This window comes from Zophobas morio, unplaced genomic scaffold, assembly GCF_036711695.1.
Source record: "Zophobas morio isolate AGI-343-1 ecotype UQ-CSIRO unplaced genomic scaffold, CSIRO_AGI_Zmor_V1 ptg000008l, whole genome shotgun sequence".
Classification (NCBI taxonomy): Eukaryota; Metazoa; Arthropoda; class Insecta; order Coleoptera; family Tenebrionidae; genus Zophobas; species Zophobas morio.
Window position 1 is genome coordinate 761,647 of NW_026972113.1, and position 27,901 is coordinate 789,547.

At 36.6% G+C, this 27,901-nt stretch overlaps 2 protein-coding genes and 1 long non-coding RNA gene across 5 annotated transcripts in view; 1 reads left to right on the top strand and 2 right to left on the bottom strand.

The window, feature by feature from the left end:
• LOC135124978 (uncharacterized) overlaps window positions 1–27,901 on the bottom strand; it is a 37,132-nt gene that overhangs the window by 4,550 nt on the left and 4,681 nt on the right. The window lies entirely within an intron of this gene.
• On the bottom strand, window positions 11,839–13,843 carry LOC135124976 (innexin inx2). The gene has a single exon (XM_064050227.1). The coding sequence runs from the start codon at window positions 13,555–13,557 to the stop codon at window positions 12,478–12,480; it is 1,080 nt and encodes a 359-aa protein (XP_063906297.1). The 5' UTR covers window positions 13,558–13,843; the 3' UTR covers window positions 11,839–12,477.
• LOC135124975 (innexin inx7-like) lies at window positions 17,784–27,395 on the top strand. 3 transcript variants are annotated; one of them, XM_064050226.1, is made up of 6 exons: window positions 17,784–18,143; window positions 18,198–18,305; window positions 25,762–26,029; window positions 26,077–26,366; window positions 26,416–26,644; window positions 26,794–27,395. In XM_064050226.1, the coding sequence occupies exons 3-6, from the start codon at window positions 25,793–25,795 to the stop codon at window positions 27,244–27,246; spliced, it is 1,209 nt and encodes a 402-aa protein (XP_063906296.1). In that variant the 5' UTR covers window positions 17,784–18,143; window positions 18,198–18,305; window positions 25,762–25,792; the 3' UTR covers window positions 27,247–27,395. The 3 variants fall into 3 exon arrangements, with proteins under 3 accessions (XP_063906296.1, XP_063906293.1, XP_063906294.1); XM_064050223.1 differs by lacking the exons at window positions 17,784–18,143; window positions 18,198–18,305 and adding an exon at window positions 24,096–24,210; XM_064050224.1 differs by lacking the exons at window positions 17,784–18,143; window positions 18,198–18,305 and adding an exon at window positions 25,115–25,326.

Genomic DNA, 27,901 nt, shown 5'->3' on the forward strand with positions numbered 1-27,901 from the left:
TTCTTGTAGATTTCCGGCCCCAGAAGTCATATCCGCTTTCATTTCTTCGATATCTCCAACGATTCTTCCAGAATCGTCCTTTGAAATATACAAAAATGTGTAAAATACCACCAATTTTTGGACTAATTTTCAACAAAATTTTCGAAATTTCACTGAACACATTTTCTTGTAGTTTTCGGGCCGCAGAAGTCATTGCCGCTTTCATTTCTTCGATAACTCCAATGGTTCTTCCAGAATCGTCCTTTGAAATTTATAATAATGTGCAAAATACCACCAATTTTTGGACCAATTTTCAACAAAATTTTCGAAATTTCACTAAATACATTTTCTTGTAGTTTTCGGGCCACAGAAGTCATTGCCGCTTTCATTTCTTCGATAACTCCAATGGTTCTTCCAGAATCGTCCTTTGAAATATACAAAAATGTGCAAAATACCACCAATTTTTGGACCAATTTTCAACAAAATTTTCGAAATTTCACTAAATCCATTTTGTTGAAGATTTCGGGCCCCAGAAGTCATTGCCGCTTTCATTCCTTCGATAACTCCAACGGTCCTTCCAGAATCGTCCTTTGAAATATACAAAAACGTGCAAAATGCCACCAATCTTTGGATCAATTTTCAACAAAATTTTCGAAATTTCACTAAATTCATTTTCTTGTAGTTTTTGGGCAGCAGAAGTCATTGCCGCTTTGATTTATTCGATAACTCCAATGGTTCGGAATGTTAAAAATATTATTGAAAATTTGACCTAGAAGTGGCCTAAACATCCACAAAAATTCTGCAATATAAATCTCGACGAACTGATTCGAAAAACATAGCCTGTTGATAGTCCCAGACCAAGATTTCCGAAATTTTCGGTAATGGAAAAATTATTGGAGTTTTCGAAGATGTAGAACCAAATATAAATTCTACAAGTCAAAAGCAACAAAGAAATCTGTTTTTGCTAATTTTTTAAAGTGCTCAGGAAAATACAAATCTGGTCAAGTTTTACAAAGTTCTATAACATCTTAAAAATAAATCTGTAGAACTAAAATAGGTCAGGTCAGGCCAGATCAGGAAGAATAATGGAAAGAAGAACAAGAAAAACGATTTAAACCAACATTATTTTTCAAATAATGGCCTTAATTGACCTTGAGTGAGACTTTTAGGACTATAAAGAGCAATAACCGAAAAACAGACGCAATCGCCATAAAGTGCACTTGAGAAAAGTTACATTTTGCCAAATATCACGAAATCGCTAATTATCCATTGTTGTTTATACAGTTCCAAACATCATTTATTCCTTTATTTTTATGACCAAAAGTTATAAATATCTTCCGATTCAATTTCAAGCTTTATCGACATTGCTGATTTTAAGTGGACTGACGTAAAAGACACACATAAAACAATGCTTTTTATTATATCGATTAATTTTAAGTATATTATAATGTCATACTTTAATTTTAGCTAATAAAATCGTTTGTAAAACCCGACCAATGAAGGATTTTCCAAAATGACTGCGTATCTCGGAAGATTTAAAATATCTAAGTCAGAAATTGAATGCGTGTTTGGTTTTTTATTTTTTACAACCATGGATTTATATTTTTGTTGAAATAAAAATACAATTATTTAATATTGATCTTAGTTAATCCTCGAAGATTTTGCAAATCTCCTTAACTAGGTTGTGTACAGTGTACACATCCTAGGAAGTTTAGTGTTATATTTTTTAATGATTGTGCGTGATATGTCTTTAGATTATAAATTAAAGTAGTGCAGGGACACCCGTAATATTATTAAGTCATAAAAAAAACGTGCCACAGTTTTATCGTCATAATCACCTTAATACTAGTGGAACTTGCACGTTATACCCTTACAAAATTCTTAATTCATAACTAATACTTGCTTTTACTTAGTTTCACACTACTCGAGCGAATTTAATAGCAACGTAAAAAATATCCCATTGAAAAACATCTGATGTATTATTAATCACTACATCCACATTCATAAGATCGATGACCCAGTCGTTTACCCACGATGTTTTTATTAAAATTCGTCATGATTATGCTGGTAGTCATTTTTCTAATACGTCACCAACTTCCGGAAACCAAGTGGGCAATTTTATGACATTTGTAATAGTTAATTGTCGTAGTGACACTGAATTTTACACTTCCCCGAAAATGTTTGAACAAATTTATTCCAGATCTTTCTGATAATAATCAATAGATTAATTTTTATTCTTATACGTGACAATAATCAACGATTCTCAGAATTACGAGAAATCGCATCGTATTTTCTAAGATAATCGATAACAAGTCGACATTTCGCAGAAATTTTTTAAGTTGAATTCAAAAACTGCATACACCTTGACAATGAAAAAATCAATTTTACAAAGAAAAAAAGTTGTTAAGACAAACAAAAAGATGACACACGTGCTGTAAAATTCGGCGTCATCACAATAAAACTCAATTTTAATCCGGTTGTTGCAGATCTGTCTGCTCTAAATTTAGCGACTCAACAAGTGGTTTCCACATGCGTTGGAGGTTGGAGAATTATTGTAAGAGGGAAATCCTTTCAACTAATTTTACAATTTTCTTTTGTATTACACTACATTTTTTAGTGTATGTTCAATATTTGCTTATTCTTGATTGCTTGTTTGTACTTTACAATAAAATTATTTTTTACTATCCCACTTAATTTCAAGCTCTACATTCTTAAATAGATTTTTCACGGTACGTTAAACATAACAGTTGAATTGGAGTCAGTATGTTTGGGTTGATTCAGAGTTATAAAACCAATGAAATTATTTATAATAATAAATAAATTGGTTTACAAAATGCAAAATAATTAATTTGACAGCAAAAACAAGTTCATTAGTATTATCACAAGTGTCAATGCGCTAGCCATAAATTTTTATTGTTTGAACTTGAACGATTTAATTGCGGTTTTTAACGTCAAATTTATAAATAATAATAATGTAATGTGAAATTTTTTCATTTCTATAAATTACTTCGTACGTTTTATTGTTATATTAAGTAATGTCAATGATCCAGAGAAAATTTGATAAAAGGTAATAATTTTAATCCACAAAGTCGGAAGAAATGCATTGTAACTGTTATCAGGATGATAATAATCCCTATTTTTTGCTTAATTCACATTTACTTGCGTCAAAGTTAGCCAACTGTCAGTCAAGTGATGGAAAAACACGCATTCCTGTGCAACGTTAAAAAAAACGTTTAGATTTGCAATCAAAGATTATCCTTGATTTAGTTTTATCCTTTTTATGCTCCAACTTATACGTCAGTCGTTTCTTTGATTTTTTGTCGTACCGATAACTCGAACAATTTATCTTTAAATAAGCTTTAGTTTAATAATTTAATAACAGGGTTATTATGCTCCTATCCAACAGTTTTTTATTAATAGTTTTTACTTTGCTTTCACGTAATATGAGTACTTTGTAAAATATCTTATCTTGATTAAGTGAGCTTTCAAAATAAAAAAAAAATAACGTTTTAAAAATAAAATAGCAGGGGCTTCTAAGACCCTGACATACTGTTTTAACTTTTTCAAAAACAAAATTCTAGGGGCTCTGAGATTCTTTTAAATTTTTGAAAATCGAAACAGCAGGGGTCCTTGAGAATCTTTCAAACTTTTTCAGGATCTAAACACCAGAGGCTTTGAGATACTTTTAAACTTTTTCACAAACAGAACACCAGAGGTCACTGAAAATTTTTGAAACATTTTAAAAATAATGGAACAGAGGCCCCTGAGATGCTTTCCAAAATTTTCAACAATAAAACACCAGGGGCCTCTGAGATTCTTTTAAACTTTTTCAAAATCGAAACAATTGAGGCCTCTGAGATTCTTTTAAACATTTTCAGGATAGAAACACCAGAGGCCCTCGAGGTTCTTTCAAACCTTTTCACACAGAGAACACCAGAGGCCCTTGAGAATTTTTAAAACATTTTAAAAATAATACGAGGGAGGCTCTTGAGATGCTTTCGAACTTTTTTAAAAATAAAACACCAGAAGCCTCTGAGATTCTTTCAAACTTTTTCAAAATCGAAACAGCAGAGACTTCTGAGATTCTTTCAAACTTTTTCAGGATCTAAACACCAGAGGCCTTGAGACACTTTTAAACTTTTTCACAAACAGAACACCAGAGGCCACTGAAAATTTTTGAAACATTTTAAAAATAATGGAACAGAGGCCCCTGAGACGCTTTCCAAAATTTTCAACAATAAAACACCAGGGGCCTCTGAGATTCTTTTGAACTTTTTCAAAATCGAAACAATTGAGGCCTCTGAGATTCTTTTAAACTTTTTCAGGATAGAAACACCAGAGGCCCTCGAGGTTCTTTTAAACCTTTTCACACACAGAACACCAGAGGCCCTTGAGAATTTTTAAAACATTTTAAAAATAATACGAGGGAGGCCCTTGAGATGCTTTCGAACTTTTTCGAAAATAAAACACCAGAAGCCTCTGAGATTCTTTAAAACTTTTTTAAAATCGAAATAACAGAGACTCCTGAGATTCTTTCAAACTTTTTCAGGATCTAAACACCAGAAGCCTTGATACACTTTTAAACTTTTTCACAAACAGAACACCAGATGTCACTGAAAATTTTTGAAACATTTTAAAAATAATGGAACAGAGGCCCCTGAGATGCTTTCCAAAATTTTCAACAATAAAACACCAGGGGCCTCTGAGATTCTTTTAATTTTTTTCAAAAATGAAACACTAGAGGCCCCTGAGATTCTTTCAAACTTTTTCAAAATCGAAACAGCAGAGACTCCTGAGATTCTTTCAAACTTTTTCAAAATCGAAACAATTGAGGCCTCTGAGATTCTTTTAAACATTTTCAGGATAGAAACACCAGAGGCCCTCGAGGTTCTTTTAAACCTTTTCACACACAGAACACCAGAGGCCCTTGAGAATTTTTAAAACATTTTAAAAATAATACGAGGGAGGCCCTTGAGATGCTTTCGAAATTTTTTAAAAATAAAACACCAGAAGCCTCTGAGATTTTTTCAAACTTTTTCAAAATCGAAACAGCAGAGACTCCTGAGATTCTTTCAAACTTTTTCCAGGATCTAAACACCAGAGGCCTTGAGACACTTTTAAACTTTTTCACAAACAGAACACCAGAGGCCACTGAAAATTTTTGAAACATTTTAAAAATAATGGAACAGAGGCCCCTGAGACGCTTTCCAAAATTTTCAACAATAAAACACCAGGGGCCTCTGAGATTCTTTTAATTTTTTAAAAAATGAAACACTAGAGGCCCCTGAGATTCTTTCAAACTTTTTCAAAATCGAAACAATTGAGGCCTCTGAGATTCTTTTAAACATTTTCTGGATAGAAACACCAGATGCCCTCGAGGTTCTTTTAAACCTTTTCACACACAGAACACCAGAGGCCCTTGAGAATTTTTAAAACATTTTAAAAATAATACGAGGGAGGCCCTTGAGATGCTTTCGAACTTTTTTAAAAATAAAACACCAGAAGCCTCTGAGATTTTTTCAAACTTTTTCAAAATCGAAACAGCAGAGACTCCTGAGATTCTTTCAAACTTTTTCAGGATCTAAACACCAGAGGCCTTGAGACCCTTTTAAACTTTTTCACAAACAGAACACCAGATGTCACTGAAAATTTTTGAAACATTTTAAAAATAATGGAACAGAGGCCCCTGAGATGCTTTCCAAAATTTTCAACAATAAAACACCAGGGGCCTCTGAGGTTCTTTTAATTTTTTTCAAAAATGAAACACTAGAGGCCCCTGAGATTCTTTCAAACTTTTTCAAAATCGAAACAATTGAGGCCTCTGAGATTCTTTTAAACATTTTCAGGATAGAAACACCAGAGGCCCTCGAGGTTCTTTTAAACCTTTCCACAAACAGAACACCAGAGGCCCTTGAGAATTTTTAAAACATTTTAAAAATAATACGAGGGAGGCCCTTGAGATGCTTTCGAACTTTTTTAAAAATAAAACACCAGAAGCCTCTGAGATTCTTTCAAAATTTTTCAAAATCGAAACAGCAGAGGCCCTTGAGAATCTTTCAAACTTTTTCAGGATCTAAACACCAGAGCCCTTGAGACCCTTTTAAACTTTTTCACAAACAGAACACCAGAGGCCACTGAAAATTTTTGAAACATTTTAAAAATAATGGAACAGAGGCCCCTGAGACGCTTTCCAAAATTTTCAACAATAAAACACCAGGGGCCTGTGAGATTCTTTTAAACTTCTTCAAAATCGAAACAGCAGAGACTCCTGAGATTCTTTCAAACTTTTTCAAAATCGAAACAATTGAGGCCTCTGAGATTCTTTTAAACTTTTTCAGGATAGAAACACCAGAGGCCCTCGAGGTTCTTTTAAACCTTTTCACACACAGAACACCAGAGGCCCTTGAGAATTTTTAAAACATTTTAAAAATAATACGAGGGAGGCCCTTGAGATGCTTTCGAACTTTTTCGAAAATAAAACACCAGAAGCCTCTGAGATTTTTTCAAACTTTTTCAAAATCGAAACAGCAGAGACTCCTGAGATTCTTTCAAACTTTTTCCAGGATCTAAACACCAGAGGCCTTGAGACACTTTTAAACTTTTTCACAAACAGAATACCAGAGGCCAGTGAAAATTTTTGAAACATTTTAAAAATAATGGAACAGAGGCCCCTGAGATGCTTTCCAACATTTTCAACAATAAAACACCAGGGGCCTCTGAGATTCTTTTAATTTTTTTCAAAAATGAAACACTAGAGGGCCCTGAGATTCTTTTAAACTTTTTCAAAATCGAAACAATTGAGGCCTCTGAGATTTTTTTAAACATTTTCAGGATGGAAACACCAGAGGCCCTCGAGGTTCTTTTAAACCTTTCCACAAACAGAACACCAGAGGCCCTTGAGAATTTTTAAAACATTTTAAAAATAATACGAGGGAGGCCCTTGAGATGCTTTCGAACTTTTTTAAAAATAAAACACCAGAAGCCTCTGAGATTCTTTCAAACATTTTCAAAATCGAAACAGCAGAGACTCCTGAGATTCTTTCAAACTTTTTCAGGATCTAAACACCAGAGGCCTTGAGACACTTTTAAACTTTTTCACAAACAGAACACCAGAGGCCACTGAAAATTTTTGAAACATTTTAAAAATAATGGAACAGAGGCCCCTGAGATGCTTTCCAAAATTTTCAACAATAAAACACTAGGGGCCTCTGAGATTCTTTTAAATTTTTTCAAAAATGAAACACAAGAGGCCCCTGAGACTCTTTCAAACTTTTTCAAAATCGAAACAATTGAGGCCTCTGAGATTCTTTTAAACATTTTCTGGATAGAAACACCAGATGCCCTCGAGGTTCTTTTAAACCTTTTCACACACAGAACACCAGAGGCCCTTGAGAATTTTTAAAACATTTTAAAAACAATACGAGGGAGGCCCTTGAGATGCTTTCGAACTTTTTCAAAAATAAAACACCGGAAACCTCTGAGATTCTTTTTTTTTTCAAAAATAACATACTAGTGGCCTCTGAGATTCTTTTAAACTTTTTCACAAACAGAACACCAGAGGCCTTTGAGAATTTTTAAAACATTTTATATATAATACAAGGGAGGCCCCTGAGATGCTTTCGAACTTTTAGAAAAATAAAACACCAAAGGCCTCTGAGATTTTTTCATTTTTTTTCAAAATCGAAATAGCAGAGGCCCCTAAGATTCTTTCAAACTTTTTCAGGATCTAAACACCAGAGGCCTTGAGACCCTTTTAAACTTTTTCACAAACAGAACACCAGAGGCCACTGAAAATTTTTGAAACATTTTAAAAATAATGGAACAGAGGCCCCTGAGATGCTTTCCAACATTTTCAACAATAAAACACGAGGGGCCTCTGAGATTCTTTTAATTTTTTTCAAAAATGAAACAATTGCGGCCTCTGAGATTCTTTTAAACTTTTTCAGGATCGAAACACCAGAGACCCTCGAGACTCTTTTAAACCTTTTCACAAACAGAACACCAGAGGCCCTTGAGAATTTTTAAAACATTGTAAAAATAATACGAGGGAGGCCCTTGAGATGCTTTCGATCTTTTTTAAAAATAAAACACCAGAAGCCTCTGACATTCTTTCAAAGTTTTTCAAAATCGAAACAGCAGAGACTCCTGAGATTCTTTCAAACTTTTTCCAGGATCTAAACACCAGAGGCCTTGAGACACTTTTAAACTTTTTCACAAACAGAATACCAGAGGCCAGTGAAAATTTTTGAAACATTTTAAAAATAATGGAACAGAGGCCCCTGAGATGCTTTCCAACATTTTCAACAATAAAACACCAGGGGCCTCTGAGATTCTTTTAATTTTTTTCAAAAATGAAACACTAGAGGGCCCTGAGATTCTTTTAAACTTTTTCAAAATCGAAACAATTGAGGCCTCTGAGATTTTTTTAAACATTTTCAGGATGGAAACACCAGAGGCCCTCGAGGTTCTTTTAAACCTTTCCACAAACAGAACACCAGAGGCCCTTGAGAATTTTTAAAACATTTTAAAAATAATACGAGGGAGGCCCTTGAGATGCTTTCGAACTTTTTTAAAAATAAAACACCAGAAGCCTCTGAGATTCTTTCAAACATTTTCAAAATCGAAACAGCAGAGACTCCTGAGATTCTTTCAAACTTTTTCAGGATCTAAACACCAGAGGCCTTGAGACACTTTTAAACTTTTTCACAAACAGAACACCAGAGGCCACTGAAAATTTTTGAAACATTTTAAAAATAATGGAACAGAGGCCCCTGAGATGCTTTCCAAAATTTTCAACAATAAAACACTAGGGGCCTCTGAGATTCTTTTAAATTTTTTCAAAAATGAAACACAAGAGGCCCCTGAGACTCTTTCAAACTTTTTCAAAATCGAAACAATTGAGGCCTCTGAGATTCTTTTAAACATTTTCAGGATAGAAACACCAGAGGCCCTCGAGGTTCTTTTAAACCTTTTCACACACAGAACACCAGAGGCCCTTGAGAATTTTTAAAACATTTTAAAAACAATACGAGGGAGGCCCTTGAGATGCTTTCGAACTTTTTCAAAAATAAAACACCGGAGACCTCTGAGATTCTTTTTTTTTTCAAAAATAACATACTAGTGGCCTCTGAGATTCTTTTAAACTTTTTCACAAACAGAACACCAGAGGCCTTTGAGAATTTTTAAAACATTTTATATATAATACAAGGGAGGCCCCTGAGATGCTTTCGAACTTTTAGAAAAATAAAACACCAAAGGCCTCTGAGATTTTTTCATTTTTTTTCAAAATCGAAATAGCAGAGGCCCCTAAGATTCTTTCAAACTTTTTCAGGATCTAAACACCAGAGGCCTTGAGACCCTTTTAAACTTTTTCACAAACAGAACACCAGAGGCCACTGAAAATTTTTGAAACATTTTAAAAATAATGGAACAGAGGCCCCTGAGATGCTTTCCAACATTTTCAACAATAAAACACGAGGGGCCTCTGAGATTCTTTTAATTTTTTTCAAAAATGAAATAATTGCGGCCTCTGAGATTCTTTTAAACTTTTTCAGGATCGAAACACCAGAGACCCTCGAGACTCTTTTAAACCTTTTCACAAACAGAACACCAGAGGCCCTTGAGAATTTTTAAAACATTGTAAAAATAATACGAGGGAGGCCCTTGAGATGCTTTCGATCTTTTTTAAAAATAAAACACCAGAAGCCTCTGACATTCTTTCAAACTTTTTCAAAATCGAAACAGCAGAGACTCCTGAGATTCTTTCAAACTTTTTCAGGATCTAAACACCAGAGGCCTTGATACACTTTTAAACTTTTTCACAAACAGAACACCAGAGGCCTCTGAGATTCTTTTAATTTTTTTCAAAAATAAAACACCAGAGTTCTCTGAGATCCTTTTAAACTTTTTCAAAAATAAAACACGAGGGGCCTTTGAGATTCTTTTAATTTTTTTCAAAAATAAAACACTAGACGCCCCTGAGATTCTTTTAAACTTTTTCAAAATCGAAACAATTGAGGCCTCTGAGATTCTTTTAACCTTTTTCAGGATCGAAATACCAGACACCCTCGAGACTCTTTTAAACCTTTTCACAAACAGAACACCAGAGGCCTCTGAGATTCTTTTAATTTTTTTCAAAAATAAAACACCAGAGTTCTCTGAGATCCTTTTAAACTTTTTCAAAAATAAAACACTAGAGGCCTCTGAGATTCTTTTAAACTTTTTCAGGATCGAAACACCAGAGGCACTCGGAACGTTTTAAAAATAAAACACCGGGTGCTCCTGAGACACGTTCAATTTTTTTTCAAAAGTAAAACAAAGAGGCCCCTGCGATTTTTTTTAGCTTTTTCATAAACAAAACACCAGAGGCCACTGAAATCTTTATAAACTTTTTCAAAATCGGAACATCACGTTTTTTGGATTATTAAAAAAACACGAAAGAACAAATTTAGTCTGATTTTATTCAAAATTTCACACATATTTTTAATCATAGAACAGATATTGCAGGTAATTTTTTACTGTATTTCAGTCGAAAACTAAAAAATAAGAATGAATAAGAATTTTAGGAAAATAAAAAAAATTGTTTTTAATATTTAATTAATAAAATAAATTATTTCATTTACAATTGTAAGAAATATGAACATATTCCCAAAACAAGCAAAATTTCATGTCGAGGTCATTCAATAAATTTCTGTGATGACGTCATCGATTTTCAAGAGGGGATGAGTAAATTATAATCGATATTCGATGTTCTATAATAACTCAAATCATGTCGGTAACTCGCTAAAATTTCAAAAATTTCTAAGAAACTTTGTCATGTTACAAACTTTATTGTTTTGTGAAAATCCACATCATTATCGTTAAAAGCATACACTCGTTAACCACAGATAAATTTATTTTAAAATTTCACAACAATTATTCCTAATCACGAATTCCTGCCGTCACTTATTTCCTCTTTATTGAAAAAAGTGGGTGTTCCATGATTTATTAATTATTAAGAAGACAACTTAAAGTGATGCATGCATAATGGAGGCAAATGTAACTCCGACCTTTAACACACAACTGTTATCAGAGTGGTAAATTGGTCGTTTATTGCCATTTTCTTAAATAGGCACGGAATGCGTTTGTTCACAACCACAATCAGAACTTCGTCCATTCATGAATTAAACTTCGATAACAAATGTGATGAAGGACGCTGAAACTAGAGAACAAAACACTTAACCGTGTCGCCAATATTGATTTCCCTGAACGTGAGTTTGTGGGGCGAAATTGCAGATTTTAGTCGAGTCCGTGGCTCTAAATTTAGCAGTTCAACAAGTGGGTTTACATGCGCTCGAGGATAATTAGAATCGGGACAACCTTGTAAATTAAAACAGCTAATTTATTCCGTCAATAAATAAAAAACATTAAACCAAACCGCTAATAAAAAAAATCAAGAGGGGACGGATAAATAGTCAAAACCGTCTCAGTATCTGCGCAAAATTCCAAAAAAATCGGAGAAAATTAAAGTCCCGATCGTTAAATATGCATTAGATAAAGGATCGTGGTACAATTTGAATTTCAAGCGACGCCATAGAAAATTTCACATTAACTAGTCCTAATCACGAATTGTTGAATTTTTTTAGTTTAAAAAGTGACATCTAAAGTCTGAAGTGCATAGTGGAGACAAATATAACTCCGACCTTTAACACAGAATGTTATCAGAATGGTAAATTAGTTGTTTATGTTTTTATACAGAATGCGTCTGTTCTTACCTGTTTGTTCGAGCCTAAACTAGAGAGCAAAATACTTACTGTTGTGTCGCCGGTATCGATCGGTGCAAATTTGTGCGTTGTAGGATGATTCGAAGGATACAGTGTGTTAAATTAAAATAGCTAATTTATTTCGTCAATAATTCCATACATTTAAAAAAAAACCAAGGCACTCTCGGTGTATATCATTTACACAATGATTTGAACACATAACGATTTTTATACAAATTTTCGCGATGTAAAATGTATGTGTATGGAACTTAATCTAGCCTAAATCCTAAATCACATGATTTAAATTATTCGATTAATAATACCTAGACACTAATATGGGATATAAAACAGAGCATATAATCAGATATATCACAGAGAATGCGATTTCGCCCGCTGCACTGCTTAGGAAGAGTAGACAAGCAACAGCCAGCGGCGAAAACGTCTCTCTCTGCTGGCTTGTTCATTTTTATTGCCGAGGACGCGAGATATGGAAGAGTATATCTTGGGAATGATATTGAGCTAGAACCTAAGCGAAAAATGCTAATATCACAGCCTGTTCGGCCGTCTTTTGCACAGTCTTTTTCTGTCATCACAGAATGGTCCTTGGAAATGTTCAAGGAATGTACGAGCCACCTCCGATGTGCAGCAGGTAAATCGATCATCGAATTAAAAAAAAAAAAAACAGTACAAAAATTTAGAAAAAGGCACGCTCGGGCATGCTGAAACTATGTCTTTCGTAATCGTTCGTAAAGGCACGCTAGACAGTCTCTTTCCCCTCGAGCTTCTTCGACAAGTCCGAAATGATCTCCCTGTAGATCAGCGGGTCGATGTTCTTACCCATCTGGTAGAAGACGTACCAGTCCCCGATCTCGCACCGGCTGTTGATGGTCTCCACCTCCTTCTGGGGCGCGATCTTGCACTTGCCTCGCAGCAGGTAGAGGCGCACCTTGGGCATGAAGATGACCACGAGCCGGTACACCAGCGACAGCCCCGTCAGCACGCTGAGGAACACGAACCAGAACCACAGGAACACGTAGATCTTCTCGTTGACGATGTTCAAAGGCAGGACGCACAGCCCGTCGAACTTCTGCACCGAACCGGAAGGACCGTATTTGTGGAAGGTGCACTTGGTTACCTTCGGGAACACCCGGGACATGGGGTCCTCGCGGTCCTCCGGTTCCATCTCGGTGAAGCTGAGGACGTCGCGCCCGTACGTGCTGAACTCCCCGTCGAGGAAGTAGTCCATGAAGAAGATCTGCCCCACCACGTTGACGAAGTTGAGGACTTCGCAGATGAAGAAGCGGAAAGCGTAGAAGTTCTGCATGTGCAGGTTGGTCACGAAGTAGTCCACGAGGAGGCGCTTACGGTCGGTCTTGCAGTCTTCGTTGACGATGGGGTCGTTGAGGTCGAGGACGAGCATCTTGATGCGTCCGCCTTCCCAGGTTTTCCACAGGTAACGGGGGACGTAGAAGAGCATGGCTTGGAAGAAGAGGGCGAAGCACACCCACTGGTAGTACTTGTGGTACTTGACCTCGTCGGTGCCGTCCACGTGGCTGGCCACCCCCGGCTGCACGATATCCAAACCCACGCGTCCCGTCAGCCGGTTGGGGATCGTGAACGTGGAGTAGATCCAGCAGTAGGTGTCCATGACGTTGAGCGGGATCTCGTCGACGATGCAGTCGATGGGATCCCCGATGTATTGCCGGCTGGTGACCAGAAGCGAGAAGGCTATAAGGATGATAACGGTCGCTTTGTAATGCAAACGGAACACGTTGTTGTCGATGCACACCGCATCGATCTTCAGCAGCCCCTTGACGGAGCCGAAGACGTCGAACATGCTGGCAGTTGTTCGCGCACTAGCACTACCGAAACTTTTTCCTACTGGTATTAATTAGCTAATTGTTGGTGGCACTTTCTACTGTGTATTTATCTGTACGCTGCGAGCGCTACTACGGCAACGCTCGCTCGGTCTGCGGCTGCACTCGAGGGGGGCTCAAGCTAGTAGGGATGGCGCGTTCTGATTGGTCGGCGCAGTAGCCTCTTTCGCGGGACAACGATGCCGACCGGAAAAAAGTTTTGAGAGGGAGCGAGAGCCGATGTCGAGCGCGTTCAAAGTGCAGCCGGCGATTGGGAGATGCAACAATTTAGCGAAGAACTGAACCGAGCTCCGGAGGTGGAACCGAAAAGAGCAATGGAAATCGTTCGAGGTGTTACGTCATGCGAACTTTGCCTTTTTGCGAGGGGATCATAAAAAGCGACGACTGATAGCCGGCGACAGAAAATTTGCATATACACGGAGTGTTCATTTTTGTGATTAACTCGAGTGGCGCGAATTTGGTGAGGTTCTACACACTAGTTATAGCGAATCAAATTTAACAAAAAAAAAAAAAAACGTCCATATCAATGTGTGAGGACTTGAGTAAAGTTATTAAAAAAATCATCAAACAAGTTCGAGAAAGGTGCAAGTAAGAAGAAAGATCTTTCACTTCCAAGTATTTTAATAAGTGAAAGTTTTCACAGACAAATTTTGTAACATTGTGGTTCAAAATTTGATATTTGTGTTTATTACTCTTGCTTATCACATTTTGTTTGGAAGTCTTTGCATTTTCTGTACCTGGTATGGTGTGACTAACCTAAAAAACCTTTGGACAATCGAGCTGAATCATGTTATTGTTAAAAGTGTTATCTTAGAATGATCGGGAAATCTGAGAAATACCAAAACGAGATATGTGTTAATTTTCAGAATTTTTGTGTAAATTCTTAAACCGTTAATTATTTATCTTTACCCTGCTTTGCGTGGTACATTATGTAAATGTTGTCTAAGAATGATATTTCGAAATCATCGAATAAATGCACATATTTAACTTAGATAACTATGTGTAATGACTTGCTTCTAAAATTATAAAAATGGAAACAACAAAAAATAACTATTCTTCCAGTTTTTCCTATAGCGGTTTAAATGTATATATTGTGTCGATTTAGTTTCAAAATTAAGTGCCACTTACGCAGTGTAAGCTATAATGGGGTCTGGCGAATTGGTTATTTAGCGTTTTCTCGACGTTTCGTACTTTCTAGACTGAGAAAAAAATAAGTTTCTACTTTCCGAAACTGCTTATCAGACAGTAAAATGCTACGCAAAATCTGTCTGATCATCCTCACTAAAAATTTGATGCAATCATTTAAAAATTTTCCAAAGTAAATTCTGTATCGCTGAATTCATTACTGTTTTTAACTTCATTGTGAAGGTTTGTGAAAAAATCAAAATTGCAAAATTTCACTTCAAAATTGTATTGAAACTCAGCACTTTAAGGTTATCAACAACATGAAAAATCGCTAATCAGAATTGATCTGATTAGATCATCTTTTCCAAAAACTTGATGAGGTCATCTGAAATGGTGCCAAGTGTGTCCTATTTACCTAGAATGTGCAACATAATATGCTTTTTATCTGTGACTTAATATTATTAATCTACACTTATTTCTAACCATTTAAGTTTTTTAAGGGGAAAAAAAACAAAAAAAACATAGTGTAACAAAATTTTCACTTTCTAAGATATTAAACCGCCAATCGCAATTCATCTGATCATCCCTTACAAGAGCTTAATGACGTCATCCCAAAATTTGTCTTGGAATGTACTGAAATTTTCGTAATATGATTGATTATACAAGATTGCATGATTAAAACTTATTTATTTAGAAAGTTAATAACGTCAAAGCAGACATTTATTAAATAAATATTGGCGAAAAATGTGTTTGGGATGCAATCTTGTATGCACTTTAGTAACATATATTTATTTTTAAATTTTTAATTCCCGGGCGTGAGCTAAGAAAGTATCGTAATAAGGTCCAACTGACGAGCAATTTTCAAGTTTTCTCGACGTTTCGTGACCCCTAGAGTACGAAAAAATAGGTCTGGCGATTCCGCTTGCCTGTTGTCTGAATCTTCGAAACTACCGGATCGATTGCTGTCAAATTTCTCCTAGTAAACGCCATTTAAATTTTATAAAATAACATACTCTTGTACTTGTGGCTTATGAATCCGACTTGAGTTTTTACCCCAGATATACAGATTTTCGCAAAAATGCAAATTGTATAATATCAAAATAAAATATAGCTTTCATTATTATTATCTTTTTATAGAGCTTTTCACGAAAAAAATGTATAGTTTTTGAAGAATCAAGATTTGTTAATGCTTCTATGAATGTTGAAATAAATTAATACTATTTTTGTTCTAAATATAGAAATATTACTATAAAAAAATGTAATATAAAATGGGTTTTGACAAACGGTAGAATCTAAGATTTAAAACAAAGTAAAAAGTGGCCCCGCCCACCCACCCCAAAATGAAGAGCGGGTTGGTGGGCGGGATTATTGCTTACTTATAAAAGATTCAGTACGAAAAAGTTAAATTTAGCCCCGCCCACCCACCCGTCCTGAACTTTTATAATTTACCCAAGAATTTTGATTACTTTGATTATTCTTCAGGGGAGAGGATAGTTATGTCTAATAAATTTATACCATTTTTACTTATAGTAGTTGCTACGATATGACTGAACAATACTAAGTGCAGTCACTAGAATGAAGAGCGGGTGGGTGGGCGGGCCTATTGCTTAATATAATAAAAGACTCAGTAAGGAAAAATTAAACTAAACCCCGCCCACCCACCCGTCCGTTTTCTTTTATTTTCTTCTGAAATAAGAAATAATTTTCTTGTACAAAAAATTACTTAGTTGCCCTGTTTCCGGTTCCGGACCGATGTTGTCAAATTTTATGTCTGTTAAGAATATCGTGTAGATGGTAAGACACTAGTCAAAATTTGTTTAGTCATCGCACTATCAATTTGATGACGTCACGTGAACATTGTTCTTAGTAAATGCGATTTACATTTTATAAAATAACATACTCGTGTACGTGTGGTTTATGAATTCGACTTGGAAAATCGGCGACTGTGTAATTGTACCTTTATTATTTGTAGAAATTGTAGTACGTTATCGGTAAGCAAAATAACTCAAATTTAAGGTGGGTCTTTAATTGCAATGCAAACTACAAAGTTAGTTTTACAAGCGAGCTATAACCGCCTCCACGTTGCCGCCCCCGGCTTTTTTAATCGTTTAATGCAATTTTATATTTTAGTTTTATTGATTTCACATTTATTACGGCTATTGTTGGAATAAAAAATATTTCTATCGAAAAATGAATTTTTTTGGCATATACAGGGTGAGTCACTAGGCGCGCGGTCTTCGAGCTCTCATTAATTAATCATTAGGGAGAGAATAAAAATTTATAGACCAAAGTTGTACGGTTCTCTGAAAAACATACATTAAAATTATTTTCGAATATACAGAGTGTTTTGATTTTGGGGCACAATTCATAGTTTTTAGAATGACGTATACAGGGTGATTAAACTGAAAAAAAAGTTTTATTGTATAGGAACCTCACGTTGGAGTGATCGTCCTGAAATGCTATTACGGATTAATGTAAAAATTTTGCATAGATATAATCGCAAATCCGAGACTCGTATTTGTTACAATTGAGATTAACCTGGTTGAGAAATCGGGGCGCGATTTAGCTCGATTGTAGTTATTAATCCGTACTAAGTACGACAATAATAAAAATCCGGGTCTGAAAAGCTTGCATCAGCGGCGTTTCCTCTCCAATTTTATTACCCATTTTTAATTGATGTTATCCGGAAAGCCGCGGGTACTCATCCAAACAGTAGCCATTAAGGACACAGCATAAATTCTTTCGATAATCTTAAGTATTCGCAGCACGCCGAGGCGAGAACGTTGCGAGAAAAGTCGGACCTTGAAGTGGCTTGTCTCTACTCAGTATTGTAAGTAACCCCTTTGGAATGCAGTTCGATCAATCCGGGTAGCTTCAGCTTTGTCCGCCGTTCTGTTGAGTCATCCACATCGTAAGTGGTACCGACCGGATCGGATTGAACTCGCCGGTACCACTTGCAACTCAGATCCAATCGCAGAAAATTGCAAAGCATCGCTTTTTCAGTTTTGAGGTGACGCGTTGCAGTGACACGGGGTTCTGGTACCGCCGCGGTACCGGCGAGGCGGGTTTTAAACGAACAGTTATTCTCGCCGCTGGAATGGATGATAGGTTCATTATCTAGGTCGTTTTCATTCAGAACGGCTTGAGAACTGGCTGGGATGAATTGAAGATGGTTTCTGCTCGTTAGAGTGGTACCGAATTGATGGTGTGAGGCTCGAGAGCGTCTTTTGTCTTAGACGAGATTCGGTGGCTGCTGGAGGTTTTAATGACAGTTCAGCGAACGGTAGACTGGAATGTCACCTCTGTTAGCGGTCAACGCTGCCTACCCCTGACCTCCCGAACCCAGCAGCGGCGCATCTTTGCAGACACCGCCGATGCTGGTACTACCGAGAATTATGGACGTCTTCGCGGAGAAGCGGTGGTACCGATTAGGAAAGTTGTAGTACGACTCATTCTTTTACATTTGTGATTGTAGTTGTGGCTTTAACTACATTGCAGACCAAATGTGTGCGCAAGTACTGGTACTTATGGTTAAAATGGATTGAGGTCAGGGTGGTCTTATACCTTTTATTTTGCTTTTATGGTAAGTTAAAGTCTGTTTTTAGTGCGATAATAGTTTTATGTAAAATGACACAAAAAAAAAACAGGGACAAGAAAATATAGCAGAGGTAAAGAATGAAATACAGTTCTTATCACCGATATGCACAGGAATTTCGACGACTTTTTTTTTTTTGAAACTTTTATTACTTTATTAGGTTTTAAATCCGCTTGCTTGGGAAGACCTTCTCCCATAGTAAGAGTAACAAATAAAATACAACTTTTACAGTTGTATGGGTTGACGCTTACAATCGGTTTAAGATATTTAAATAACGTCTAGAATTCGTATTTAAACAGTGTAATCCAGTAGAAAACGTTAATCCACTGGACCATCCCAAAATATTCTTGGAATTGACTTTGGTCCCTCTTGTCATAGACCATTGTGCTTCTCCTACCTGCTAGTCAGGGTGCATCTAAATTATCGTACTCGACAGAGGTCTTTACGCCTATTTAGCATAAGAGTCAGTTTTCGTTTCGCGTTCGCTGCTCGTTTTACTTTCTAGTTCGGTCGACAAAGCGGCACTCATCGAACTGATAAATGGTTTGCTAATGATTTATTTGCAGTTCTAGCTAAGATTCATAAATTAAATTTAGACAAACGTCTACAAATCGTAAAGTTAAGGTGTTTCTAAATATTTAATCTTTGATGAACACATGTCTAAAATCGACATCAATGTCACTTTTAGGATGTGCGGTAGCACTTGTTTGTTATTATTTTTTTAATATAAGTGTTTTTGACACACAATAAAATACAAAACGCGTGCAGGTGCGGTAAACAAGGTTAAAACGCTGCATTATTGTATTTTAAAGCTATTGTAAATTTCGTAACAAATCGATGATAAAATCATAATTTATTATTTTTTGTTGCAATATTTCGTAAGTGTGTTTCGTAATGTTGAAAAAGAAAGATTATATAGGTTAGATAAATCTTTCTAAAGTACAATAATTTTGTAAATACTACTAAATTTTAGAAGGTATTTTGACCAGTTTGTCTCTATCAAAATCATAAGACATTCTCAAGTAACAATAATTAATGTAATAATTCAATAATTAGTTTTATCATTGATTCTTCTTGCTGACAACAACCTGGAAAAATGATTTAATCAATAAAATAAATTGACACATTCATTAATTTTTTTTGAGCCACCTGTATTAGCAAATCTAAAAAATATGAATGCAACGATAAATCACAAGTAAAAACTGCCCACCTGCCCCCTATTTTCTCAGAGGATATGTCATTTGCCAAAATCTGTCTTATCTTACCAAGTACTAGCCCCGCCCACCCACCCGCTATTTTTTCGGAGGATATGTTATTTGCCAAATTCAGTCTTATCTTACCAAGTACTAACCCCGCCCACCCGCCCCGTATTTTTTCAGAAGATATGTCATCTGCCAAAATCAGTCTTATCTTACCAAGTACTAGCCCCGCCCACCCTCCCCCTATTATCGCAGAGGATATGTGATTTGCCAAAATCAGTCTTATCTTACCAAATACTAGCCCCGCCCACCCGCCTCCTATTTTCACAGAGGATATGTCATTTACCGAAATCAGTCTTATGTTAGCAAGTACAAGTCCTGCCCAGCCGCCTTCTATTTTCTCAGAGGGTAGTATTTGCTAGTACTTGCTAAGATAAGTCTTATTTTGGCAAATGACATATCCTTTGAAACAATAGGGGCGGGTGGGCGGGGCTACCACTTGCTCAGATAAGACTGATTTTGGCAAAGGCATACCTTCTGAATAAAGAGAGGGCGGGTGGGCGGGGCTAGTACTTGGTAAGATAAGACTGATTTTGGCAAATGCGATTACAATACTTCCTTCGCTTACTCTCGGGAAGTAAAAAGACAGTTGGGACCCTCGCGAATGTTTCACATTTTCAAAAAAGGCAGTTGGGATCCTCGAGAAGGTTTTACATTTTTCAAAAAGACATTTGGCGCCCCCGAGAAGGTTTTACATTTTTAAAAAAGACAGTTGGGGCTCCCGAGAAGGTTTTACATTTTTAGAAAAGACAGTTGGGGCCCCCGACAAGGTTTTACATTTTCAAAAAAGACATTTGGCGTCCACCAGAAGGTTTCACATTCTCAAAAATTGGCAGTTGGGACCCCCGAGAAGGTTTCACATTCTTAAAAAAGACATTTGGTGCCCCCGAGAAGGGTTTACATTTTTAAAAAAGACATTTCTCGCCCCCGAGAAAATTTTACATTTTTAAAAAAGACAGTTGGGACCCCCGAGAAGGTTTTACATTTTTAAAAAAGACAGTTGGGATCCCCGAGAAGGTTTCAGAAAAAAAAGACATTTGCCGCCCCTGAGAAGGTTTTACATTTTTAAAAAAGACAGTTGGGGCTCCCGAGAAGGTTTTACATTTTCAAAAAAGATAGTTGAGGCCCTTGAGAAGGTTTCAGATAAAAAAAAGACATTTGGCGCCCCTGAGAAGGTTTTATATTTTTAGAAAAGACAGTTAGGATCCCCGAGAAGGTTTCAGACAAAAAAAATACATTTGGCGTCCCTGAGAAGGTTTTACATTTTTAAAAAAACAGTTGGGTCCCCTGAGAAGGTTTTACATTTTTAAAAAAAGACATTTGGCGCCCCCGAGAAGGTTTTACATTTTTAAAAAAATAGTTGGGTCCCCTGAGAAGGTTTTACATTTTCAAAAAAGACACTTGGCGTCCCCGAGAAGGTTTTACATTTTTAAAAAACAGTTGGGTCCCCTGAGAAGGTTTTACATTTTTAAAAAAGACACTTGGCGTTCCCGAGAAGGTTTTACATTTTTAGAAAAGACAGTTAGGATCCCCTGAGAAGGTTTTACATTTTTAAAAAAGACACTTGGCGTTCCCGAGAAGGTTTTACATTTTTAGAAAAGACAGTTAGGATCCCCGAGAAGGTTTCAGACAAAAAAAAGACATTTGGCGTCTCCGAGAAGGTTTTACATTTTTAGAAAAGACAGTTAGGATCCCCGAGAAGGTTTCAGATAAAAAAGACATTTGGCGTCCCCGAGAAGGTTTTACATTTTTAAAAAGACAGTTGGGTCCCCTGAGAAGGTTTTATATTTTTAAAAAAGACACTTGGCGTTCCCGAGAAGGTTTTACATTTTTAGAAAAGACAGTTAGGATCCCCTGAGAAGGTTTTACATTTTTAAAAAAGACACTTGGCGTTCCCGAGAAGGTTTTACATTTTTAGAAAAGACAGTTAGGATCCCCGAGAAGGTTTCAGACAAAAAAAAGACATTTGGCGTCCCCGAGAAGGTTTTACATTTTTAGAAAAGACAGTTAGGATCCCCGAGAAGGTTTCAGATAAAAAAGACATTTGGCGTCCCCGAGAAGGTTTTACATTTTTAAAAAACAGTTGGGTCCCCTGAGAAGGTTTTACATTTTTAAAAAAGACACTTGGCGTTCCCGAGAAGGTTTTACATTTTTAGAAAAGACAGTTAGGATCCCCGAGAAGGTTTCAGACAAAAAAAAAGACATTTGGCGTCCCCGAGAAGGTTTTACATTTTTAGAAAAGACAGTTAGGATCCCCGAGAAGGTTTCAGATAAAAAAGACATTTGGCGTCCCCGAGAAGGTTTTACATTTTTAAAAAACAGTTGGGTCCCCTGAGAAGGTTTTACATTTTTAAAAAAGACACTTGGCGTTCCCGAGAAGGTTTTACATTTTTAGAAAAGACAGTTAGGATCCCCGAGAAGGTTTCAGACAAAAAAAAAGACATTTGGCGTCCCCGAGAAGGTTTTACATTTTTAGAAAAGACAGTTAGGATCCCCGAGAAGGTTTCAGATAAAAAAGACATTTGGCGTCCCCGAGAAGGTTTTACATTTTTAAAAAACAGTTGGGTCCCCTGAGAAGGTTTTACATTTTTAAAAAAGACACTTGGCGTTCCCGAGAAGGTTTTACATTTTTAGAAAAGACAGTTAGGATCCCCGAGAAGGTTTCAGACAAAAAAAAAGACATTTGGCGTCCCCGAGAAGGTTTTACATTTTTAGAAAAGACAGTTAGGATCCCCGAGAAGGTTTCAGATAAAAAAGACATTTGGCGTCCCCGAGAAGGTTTTACATTTTTAAACAACAGTTGGGTCCCCTGAGAAGGTTTTACATTTTTAAAAAAGACACTTGGCGTTCCCGAGAAGGTTTTACATTTTTAGAAAAGACAGTTAGGATCCCCGAGAAGGTTTCAGACAAAAAAAAAGACATTTGGCGTCCCCGAGAAGGTTTTACATTTTTAGAAAAGACAGTTAGGATCCCCGAGAAGGTTTCAGATAAAAAAGACATTTGGCGTCCCCGAGAAGGTTTTACATTTTTAAAAAGACAGTTGGGTCCCCTGAAAAGGTTTTACATTTTTAAAAAAGACATTTGGCGTCCCCGAGAAGGTTTTACATTTTTAAAAAGACAGGTGGGTCCCCTGAAAAGGTTTTACATTTTTAAAAAAGACACTTGGCGCCCCCGAGAAGGTTTTACATTTTTAGAAAAGACAGTTAGGATCCCCTGAGAAGGTTTTACATTTTTAAAAAAGACACTTGGCGCCCCCGAGAAGGTTTTACATTTTTAGAAAAGACAGTTAGGATCCCCTGAGAAGGTTTTACATTTTTAAAAAAGACACTTGGCGCCCCCGAGAAGGTTTTACATTTTTAGAAAAGACAGTTAGGATCCCCTGAGAAGGTTTTACATTTTTAAAAAAGACACTTGGCGCCCCCGAGAAGGTTTTACATTTCTAGAAAAGACAGTTAGGATCCCCTGAGAAGGTTTTACATTTTTAAAAAAGACACTTGGCGCCCCCGAGAAGGTTTTACATTTTTAGAAAAGACAGTTAGGATCCCCTGAGAAGGTTTTACATTTTTAAAAAAGACACTTGGCGCCCCCGAGAAGGTTTTACATTTCTAGAAAAGACAGTTAGGATCCCCTGAGAAGGTTTTACATTTTTAAAAAAGACACTTGGCGCCCCCGAGAAGGTTTTACATTTTTAGAAAAGACAGTTAGGATCCCCGAGAAGGTTTCATATAAAAAAAGACATTTGGCGTCCCCGAGAAGGTTTTACATTTTTAGAAAAGACAATTGGGATCCCCGAGAAGGTTTTACGTTTTTAGAAAAGACAGTTAGGATCCCCGAGAAGGTTTTAGATAAAAAAAATACATTTGGCGTCCCTGAGAAGGTTTTACATTTTTAAAAAAGACAGTTGAGACCTCCGAGAAGGTTTCAGATAAAAAAAAAGATTCGTGAATCACATTTATAGGACTATATTGTTGTATAACAGTTGAATCAAATAAACATAGAATTATTTGAAATGACGCCATCAAATTTTTGGTGCAGATGACTATCAAAATTTTGGTTAGCATTTAACCATCTACATAATATTTCTAATATACTTACATACAAAATTTGGCAACAATCGGTCGAGCAGTTTTGGAGATTACGTGTCTAATAAAAATGGATACAGACACCAGATAGACAGACAGACAGGATTGTACTTTTCAAAATGTCAAAACTACGAAACGCTGAGACATTCTTCAAGTGGATTATGCTCAAACCAAAAAATCTCAAATGATAATAATCAATACAAAGGGGTCACGGTTAAAATCGCAATCCTCTCTAGTAACAATTTAATAACCGTGTTATCGAATGAAGTTCTGACACAATAAACCCCAACCCGCATTTCCTCTACAAAATCTGTCCCCAATCTCGTGACAGATAAGTAATTTTCCTTTTGATTAAAGACAAAATTAGCATCGAGCACTAAGTCAATAGACCAAATCAGAAAGCAAACACCCCAGTTCTTGGCACCTAAAGCACACTTTTTGTCTGTTCCAGTCCGCTATTTCTAAACCACAAGCTGCAACTCTCTACAGTACCTTTCATCGCATCAGTCACTTTGTCTCAGTCGCGACAAAAATTAAATAACAGGTGACTCGGTGAGTAACGAATACATTTATAAAAATCCAAATATTTGTTTCTGTTCAAACGAAAAACGTCATCGACCTGTGACACCAAAGCCTTATCATATCATTGTGTCTTCGTCTGGCGGGTTCAAAGGCGACGGAAAAGCAGGTCAATTTAATCAAACGCCGCTGATTGGAATCGGATTCTGAAAGAGATACCTGGATTGATGTGGCTGCCTTATTAGGGTTATGTACTTTCATTTCGAGATAAATTTTTGTGTTGAAACATGATTGTTACGCTTTATCAATCTTTTGTTCTTATGTTTACCGTGTGTGCAATGTCACACGTTACGGAAAATTTCGTGGGATGCAGTTGTTTACCTCATGATTCTAGAAAACTTGATTGGTAATTGGTTATCACGACTTTAAAAAAAGTGTGAGCGCTGAATTTAAATATTTGATTGTTCATTAGCGGTTTTTAATTATGTTATCACTATCAGTGTGGCGGAGATTGTGCATATTTAAACAATTTTATTTAGATTTTCAGGAAAATTGCGTTGAGGTTTGTATTTTCTCGTAACTTTTACTGAGTCAATTGTATAAAATTAGTCGGGTGTTATTAACCTTGATAGGTATTAGAACACACACATGCATATTGCAACTGGAAAATTTTAAAACCACTTAATAAAAACAATCGTTACATAAGTAGCCTTGAAGACGACTTGTATTCACACCAGGGTGAAACTTTCACGATTTTTGGAAAACCGTACCTAATCGTACCGCAGGATCATCTACATGTTTAGAAAAAAGCGAAGGGGTGTTATCGGACCCCTGCATGCTCCTTTTTCGCAACGACCATTTTATTGCCCGGCAGTGCGCTACTGCACCACCTCCTGATAATTTTGTTCGAATTTCGTTCACAATATATCTAATCACACTCATTAAATCAACTTCATTGTGAACAGTGCGCGCAGGCTTAAGGTGACTTAAATTTATCTGAACTTATAATTGACGGTCCGGACTCGATGAGTAAGAAGAGACTTTATTAAACGGTCTTTAATAGTGGTTCGGTGTCTGCTCGCGAATTAGCTTCAATATGGTAATTAGTGTTAATTAATTTCTCCCCAGCGGTGGATCGTGGCGTTTTAGGTAGGTCTTGTAGTTTTATTGCTTGTAATTTTTTTTATTTTGGCGATTTTTAATTGATACGTGTATGGTTAAGTGGATGTAGGTGTGCAGGTGGTTTGATTGCGCTGCTGCATTAATTTTTTTTTTTTTTTGGAAACGGCTACAGAATTTTATTTGAGGTATGATGAAATAGCGAGAGTTCGAGTACTACTGGGAGATAAAATTAGTAATTGTTCTTAGGCTTTTGTTAAGATTAGAGATAAGATAAGATGACAATAAGAGGAATAGGAAACGTCGTTGTTGATAATAATCGCTGCAATCATTCGATTCGAATTTCGCAACAGTCGCTCCCTCTCTCTCCTAATTTGTACTCTACCTGCGGCTCCTCTCACTCCTGACTGTCATTCTTGCAAAAAATCTATTTTTTCCACTATGACAAGATATTTCTTGTTTTAGTTCGTTGTATCTTGCCAACTGAGTCACCAAAATGTTGACCACTTTCGAATCCATCAAGAAGAATTTTAAGCTAAAACCTCAAACTGTCTGCATCGATAACTGGATTTTCCGTCTCCATTATCGCATCACGACTTTGATATTTCTGGTGGCCACCATCTTGGTGACCTCTAGACAATACATAGGGGAACATATCAGATGTATCAGCGACAAGGGAGTCCCCGAGAATGTCTTGAACACTTTCTGTTTCTTCACCAGCACGTTCACTGTGGTAAGTACCAAAATTGAAGCCCGAAAACAACTAAAAACTGACAATAGGTGAAACAATATGACGACAAAATGGTGGAAAGAGCAGAAGTAGCCCATCCTGGTGTTGGCTCATATGGGTTCAATTCGACTGAACCCATCCAGAGACACGCCTACTACCAATGGGTTCCTTTCGTCTTATTTGGGCAAGCGATCATGTTCCACCTGACCCATCTCATGTGGAAGAAGTTTGAAGGTGGAAGAATTCGCCTCCTGATTGAAAAACTTCGCTACAGCAGTTACTCTCTATTAGAGAAGGAAATTGAAATCAAAGGCACCAAAATTCCCCCGAAAGAACAAAAGTGAGTGAGTTGTATCATCAGACCGTACTAACTAAAATTCACTCCATAGGGAAGAATTTTTGAAAACTATCAAAAGAGCTTTCATTGAACGCATCCTTATCAACAAATCGTGGGGCCGGTGGCTGGTTTTTTGTGAATTCTTGAACGTACTTAACGTGGTACTTCAAATCTACATCACAGACATGTTCCTAGGGGGGAAATTTATAAATTTAGGGATTGACGCTGTGAACGATGGGCTTGAAGAGACCGTGACTGTGTTGGACGAGGTGTTTCCCAAGGTAAGAACCGTGATAACACTTTGTGTCAACACTGGTGGAATTTGTCAACACGTCTCCAGTAATTTTTAAGTCAAATAACACAACTAACAACTTGCCAATTGTATAATTACTAATTAGTAGTAATTAGTCACATGATTATAAAATTCCAGGTGACGAAATGCTCCTTCTACAAGTACGGTCCTTCCGGCAGCATCCAGATCCACGACGCCATGTGCGTCATGGCGCTCAACATCATCAACGAAAAAATCTACATCATCCTGTGGTTCTGGTTCATTATCCTCTTCATTGTGTCGTCTTTGGCGATCATCTGGAGGATCCTCACCATCTGTCTGCACTCCAGGAGTACCAAGTTCAATCAGATCGTCTTCTCGACGACGAGTCCTGGAAGGCTCAATCCTTGGAACACGCTCACGGTGACCCAGCGTTGCGATTTTACGGATTGGTTGTTTTTGAACTATTTGGCGAAAAATATGGACGCTTTGGTTTTCAAAGATTTGTTTATTGGGTTGGCGGAGGATTTGGAGGAGAATAAGAAACCGTTGATTACTTTAGATAGTGATGAGGAGAGTGGGACTCTCGAAAAAACGCACAAGTATGACTGATGTGATATTATTGGCTTTTGTATTCTAGTCGTTTTATAGTGTGCTGATGTAAGTCTGAGATATTTTGTGCAGTGTTATGCACGACGATTTTTTGTGTAGCTATAGTTTTTAAGTCTTGTACTGAGCTTATTAAAGAATAGATGTTTATACGATGTGGTTTTTATTCTTCCGATGAAGATTAACAAAAAGCGTTAGAGAAAATAGAAAGGATTCTATGAAATCGCCATTTCGACAAGAGAAAATGTTCAAGGTTTCAACAGGCAAGACCAAGAGTAGACACATGTTAACAAAAGAAAATCTTAAGTGTGGTTTTCAAAATTTAAGAGAGAAATAGCTGGGTATTGTGTGACTAAAGATTTTGAAGAGAAAGAAATTGTTATTGGCTTATTCTCCGTTTCGCTCCAGAATGGTTCAACTTTAAGGGTAGAAGAAGAACAAGAAGAAGGAAAAAGAAGAATATTAAAAGAAAATCTCTCTCGCTCCTGAAGAACAGTCAAACAAATGCAGTTTCTGATATAAATTTATGAAATTTGATTTTGAAAATTTAATTTTTTTATGACTAAAAAGTTAAAAAAAAATAAAAAACGACCAAAATAAAGGGCTGAAAAAGAGTCACAAAAATCCATAACAATGCAAAAAAAGAGAGATTACAAAG